The following is a 6,000-nucleotide window of genomic DNA, read 5'->3' as shown; positions in this document are numbered from 1 at the left end:
GTCTTATAAAATTTTAACTTAATTATTTAAATGTATTTATCTATTGCCTTTTTGTTGTTCACTGAGAATCAAACAGGATACCAATGAATGATTTTTTGCAATAAAAACTTGTGGACTTAATATTACATTAATCGAATAGCTGCAAGAGTATATAATCTTTGGTTTTCCGAAGTTTGCTTCTATTCTTGTTTGTGTGACGTTTGTGAGGAAAGCCTGGAATTGCCTAAATAGTTTCATTAAGATAATTAATTGGTGTGTTTGGAAAGCCAAGACTGGGAAACGTAAGCAATGCAATCAGCATTTACTTTAAATTTTTACGTATGCTTAAATATGTTTGAATTTACAACATTTATTTGTTTGAGGAACTTAATAACTATGTTCATCTACACTAAATTTGAAAGCACAATAATATTTTTAAGGCTGAATCAGTTTTAAAATGATATATTATAAGGTTTTCAAATAATATTTAGATTTTTGTTGACGTATTATTTTAACTTTTTCGTTCCAAGCCATAAATAGTGTTTTTGACACTCTGCAATGGTTCATACCAAATGAAAACTCAAACCAAGCGGAAAATTAGACACATAATATCGGATTTTATGAGCGAAGCACACAACAATCTTTATCACCTTCCGAAACTCACCCCAAAAAACACAATAACAATCTTTGAAATCTTCAAACGAAAAAAAACGAAACTTGTTTGTCTTGGAGCTAACAAAAATTAAACAACTAAGTCTATGGCAAATAGAGGAGGGGAAAGTATTTAAGGTCAAAAACAGAAAGAATGTAATTTAACAGCAAACTCCAAGAGAAGTTTGAGAACTAATTCACTACGTCTATCTATCACCTATAATTCGCTATAATCAGCTATTTATTATTTATTGGGAATCTTACAAATCTGTTATTGATCGCCTGACAAATCCTGTTTCCACGCCCAGCTAAAAAATCAATTTTCCACAAAGAAAAATAGGTAGAGACTATACATTGTTCTTTAAGTCTTCATTTCGATACCTCAACCCTCTTTTCTCGTCTTTTATCACCAATCAGTCGTGGGGTGTGCAAGTCTTTTATGATCATGCTAAGAAGTTTGCTTCCTTTAAATTTTGGTGACTCACGGATGGAAACCTTTCTCGTTTTTATACACATTTCGTTTAACGGCAATTAGTTGGAAAAGGCGTTCTTAATTGCTACTTGCCGATGTTCAAGGACATTAAAGGCTGAATTCCTGGAAATCACACATTTTGTGGTTCGGAAAAACAAACAGAAGAAGTTAGCTGGCAGTGGAAATAAAACTTCATCTCGTTATTGTTATTATGTAATGTCTGTGCAACTACCCACACAAAGAGCAGCCAACGCGCCACAATCTAGAGATTTAGAGAACTTGAAAAGAAGTTCTCAGGCGGCTGAAGAAAATTTACCAGGCATGGGCGTAAAGCTGAAGCTGTTGATGCGGTTCAAATGAAGATGGTTGCTACACTGTGGAGCTAAAAGGGTTCCTCGCTGTTTTACCTTATATACAGCAAAAAATTCTTAAGTATTTGTATAAAATAATCAAAGATATAGCCAAAAAGTATGATTTCAATTTTAATTGAAATGAATATATGAACGGATTGTTTTACCGAATTTAATTACGGCAGGCCAAGTTCATTATTCACCCGGTATCAAATATTTAAATTTATAAAAAATTATTAATTTGAGTATGCATATTAAGAAAAATAAAAAATATTTTATAAATATTTACGATTTTCCAAACAAATTTTATTGGATTGAAATTAATATTGGATCGAAATGATATTGAATTTTGTGATTAAAATAATCTGGCCGTGCTCAAAAGAGATACTTTTTGGATCGAAATGAGCTTGCTTTTTGGGATTAAAATGCTCTGGGTTGTGCTCCAATGTAATTCTTTTCAGATCGAAGAAAGCTCGATTTAATCTTGGTCGTGCTTTAGCTTGAATTCGCTTGAGTATAGGGCTTTCCTCTGTCTCGATCGTACTCAAATATATCCCACTATGCTAGCTTCAATCTTTTTTGGTCTACACAAATACAGGATCATTTAATTTTTTCGTATCAATTTAAGAATAATCGAGACAACCTTGCTTTCAATACTCTTTGTGATAGATTTGATGCCCTTTGGATTGCACTTTCTTTAGAGTGTACCTTTTTTTAAAGGTGTCATCTTAATTGATAAGTAATCCAGATATAGCGTAGTATTGTCTCCTCTTTATACTTGGTACCTTTATTTTTCTAAGTGTACTAGTGTCAGAAGTTTTTGCCTGAAAACAGTGTGTGGGAGACTGTCGACATTTTTTTTATGAGGCTACATGCACAATGTCCAAATAAAATTAGATTCTACTCCTTAGACAGGCTAAGTTAACGAATTTCCAGTCTGATAATTTACACTGTGAGGTTTGGTTGCATTGTCCATTTCTCTTCAAAGCTAATGTTGCGGGCCTCATGTTGCACGTTAGGCGACGCTCTCTTGTGGATCGCAACATGTGTGGCCAATGTAACGTGCTGCTCTCAACATTTCCGCCGGCGCATCTGCCGCTGTAATCTTAGCAGAGCCTCTCTCCGCGCTCTCTGGCTCTCTCAGCATCGTTTTCCCAACAGAAATGTAAGGAAAACGACGATGCTTAACAGAACTGTAGGGAAGCTGATGATTTCTGTAGGTCTTAACATTTTCTGTTTCTGGTTGTCTGTGTTTTTCCCGTTTTCCGTTCAAATTCAAAAAATTCGCTTCGTCGTTCGGACGTTTTGCTCCGGCTCGAAAAAATTGTTATTTGCTGCCGAGAACAGCTGGACTTCGCTGCCCCGTGAAAGATACAAGATACAAAGATACTGAAGTTAAACTGTCATAAACAAGTTATCTTGCATATCCACCGTGTGTCGTACGGGAAATAAAATAAAAAAACATCGTTTTGCCGATCCCCTAAAAATTAAAGGGAGTTTCGTTAGGGTCGCGTGTAAAGTGATAAGCAGTTGAAAGCAAAAAACAACTGTGGAGAATTGCCGGGAATCGTGGACCTTTTGCCAGTAAAACGCAGTGGTTCTACCATCTAGTGGTCTCAGGATCCGCCATCTGGCCCAGAGAATCAAAACAAACAAATCATTGCACAAACAGGCCCACAATCGCATATATACGCATATATCTATATTCCTGGGATATGTACTCGGATGTTCGTGAGTGGATTGGTGGGTGTGTTGTTCTTGCCTTCGGCATCGCGTGAAAAGTCGCGCGCGAATTGTGCGGTAGATTTATGTCCGCGTTAATTGGTTGAAGCTTAAAATCTAATAGCCATTAATCAAAGTGGGTGAACAAATTGCCAAAAAGCAAGATAGAAAAAATAAACATGTGAACAGTTTTATGAAATATATTTCGAAATGAAAATTGGTACAAGCTATCAAGTGGTCAACTAATAAAATTAAATAATATGGTAATAAACAAACTTCACTCTGTTCAACAAATAATGTCAAGCATTAGGTGAAAATTTATGTCGACAGATTAAAAAACAATATATCGCACTAACATGTAAAAACAAAACAAAAGAAAAAAATTAAATTATAAGTCAAAGTTTTAAATATTAAAGGCTTATAAAGAAATTGAGATTTTCCAAACAAAGAGGTTATGACATCAAACTTCTTAAAACAATAACGATTTATTACTTCACGTAAGGTTTGTTCTTTTTATTAAAGGCAACACAAAGTTAAACATTTTAACGAGAGCACTTACAGTTTCATAAACAAAAAAAGCGATTTAAAATCAGATATAAACAAGTAAAATTCCCTTTTAATAATATTAAAACAAGGTATTTTAATTGTCAACAAGTGTCAAAACATAAAACGGAATAAGTAATTGCCAATCGTCCGACAAAGGAAAATGCTTCAACACAAACAAACGACAAAGAAAAGTGCACAATAAACGCGTGTGAGAAAAGCAACACAAAGAAAAGAGTATTTCCAGAAATCCGCCTACAAATACAATGATTTCCGTAATGGCCAGCCGAATGATCTTCAATATGCCTTGGCTAATTCTGCTGCTAATGGCTCTCACTGGGGCCCACATCAGTGACTTGGGGGGTTCACCTATGATGACCACAGTTGCTCCCACTTCGAGTCACCGAAATGCCCACCAGCAGCAGAGGTTGCAGCAGTTGCAGGAGGCGCAGCAACTGGAGTTCCATCATCAGCAACACCACCATTTGCGGCACGAGCAGCACTTGCGGGCCGAGTTGGAGGGTAACCACCAGCCGCCAGTCGCGGACTTCGAAATGGGTGCATCCCAGTTGGCCTTCGACCCACAATTGCCCATGCAGCAGCACCACTTGCGCCACCACAACCGTCACCACGTAAGCTGGGAGCAGAGGGTCTTTCCCTCGCTGCGACATCAGCCACATCGCTTGGCCATAGGAACCAGCACCGCCAGAAGTATTGTCACCTCCGAGGCACCCACAACCACTCACCGCGGCTTGTCCAGCAATCACACGCGCTATTTCGACCGGGATGGCATCTTTCCCTCCTGGGCCGAACCTCGATCCACCAGAGGTCCCAATTGGCGGCAGGAAGTGGATTCCAGTGACTCCGAGGAGGAAAGCGACGAGGACGACGACGAGGACTACGAGTACGAAGATGACTCCGCTTCCAATGGCGTCGATGAAGAGCTAGCCCGACAAATGCCCAGATACTCGTTGTTCACCCAAAAACTACCCCACATTGACCCGAAAAAAGAACAGGATTACACCGCCTACGATCAGTCGGACGAACTGGGCATTGTCTCGAATAGCAACCATAACAATAACCATAACAATAACAGGCATCCCAGTGTGGCCAATCCCCACGACAAGTCATCCGGCAAACGCAATATATTTGACTGGTTGTTCAAGCAAGATGTGGAAAAGGCGGTAGTTAAAGTACCACACACCACAACTACAACTACAACTACGACAACCACCACAACCTCGACCACAACTCCGAAGCCTTTAACCCGCACTGAAAGGCCAAAACTCCAACTAATAGATGCCAACCTTAAAAGCAACGGCGGCGAAGAGGACTACTCGAACGAGGATTCGGATTCCGAGTCGGAGGAGGGCTTCTCCAACGAGCAGTGGAACAAAATCGAGCACGAGCATCACCTCAAGCAGCAGAAACACCAGAAGGAGCTATTGGCGCTGCGCGAGAAGAGCCGGAATACCCCTCTCATCAGAAACTTTGAGAATGAGGTGAGTCTGGCTGGCATTGTGCCCATTGTTCTGAATTCACTGATAACACTGTGGCATCCCGCCTATTCCGATTCCGATTCCGATTTCATGATGTCATCAGCCGTTGTTGTTGCTCTGACATTGCTCCATTATGTGAGGGGCTGCGGCACGCCCCTGATAAGAGATTCTGTTTATAGCTAGAAACAGTGTCTGTGGCCACAAATGACCAACTGAGTTTCGGTGCCTGTCTGTGTTCTGTTCTGGGTTTTGGTTTCGGTTTCACGTTTGATTTTCATTTGATGTTGGTGGTTAGTCACGCCGAAAATCCGTCAGTAAAGAGTGGTTGTTAAAGTGCACTGAAGAAAATAGAGAGATCCTAATTATAGATGTCATCTTTAAGATGGCTTCCGAGAACTAACTACAATTGTATAAAGTAAGATATCCCCAATCATTTTTCTAGTCTGTCGGTCTCAGATCAAAACCGGAAAAATTATCATGTTTAGTCTCCGTCTGAGCAAAGACACTAAATGAGCTACACTTTTTATCTAAAATTAAACTGTTTTTTTGGCTGCTTATAAAAGAAAACATACTCTTTTATTATGACGTTTTTATAGGAATAAATACCACTTTGTAAAATGTTGTGCCGTCTGTTGACTGTCTGTTGTATACGCACTTAAGTAAGTTAACAAAAGTAAGACATCCTCTTGGTATACTTCACACCGTGGACCGAAACCCGCGAATTCTTCAGAATAGGACGGCCCACTTTTGTTTTTTCAAACGTTTTCTACAGCCGTTTCCAAAT

General features: G+C 39.1%; 1 protein-coding gene across 4 annotated transcripts in view; it reads left to right on the top strand.

The window, feature by feature from the left end:
• The first annotated feature begins 2,716 nt into the window (after nt 1–2,716).
• Nucleotides 2,717–6,000, top strand: part of LOC128253303 (uncharacterized protein DDB_G0284459) — a 74,806-nt gene continuing 71,522 nt past the window's right edge. For 2 of the 4 annotated variants that reach the window (XM_052981601.1, XM_052981600.1), the window contains exon 1: nt 2,722–5,219. In XM_052981601.1, the coding sequence (XP_052837561.1) occupies nt 3,984–5,219 (1,236 nt within the window). In that variant the 5' untranslated portion in view covers nt 2,722–3,983. Of the gene's footprint in view, nt 5,220–6,000 lie in introns of all 4 variants that reach the window. The other 2 variants (XM_052981607.1, XM_052981608.1) reach the window with 2 other exon arrangements.

Source organism: Drosophila gunungcola (assembly GCF_025200985.1).
Source record: "Drosophila gunungcola strain Sukarami chromosome 2L unlocalized genomic scaffold, Dgunungcola_SK_2 000008F, whole genome shotgun sequence".
NCBI lineage: Eukaryota > Metazoa > Arthropoda > Insecta > Diptera > Drosophilidae > Drosophila > Drosophila gunungcola.
Note: the sequence above shows the minus strand (reverse complement) of the source record. Positions and strands in the feature narration are given on the sequence as shown.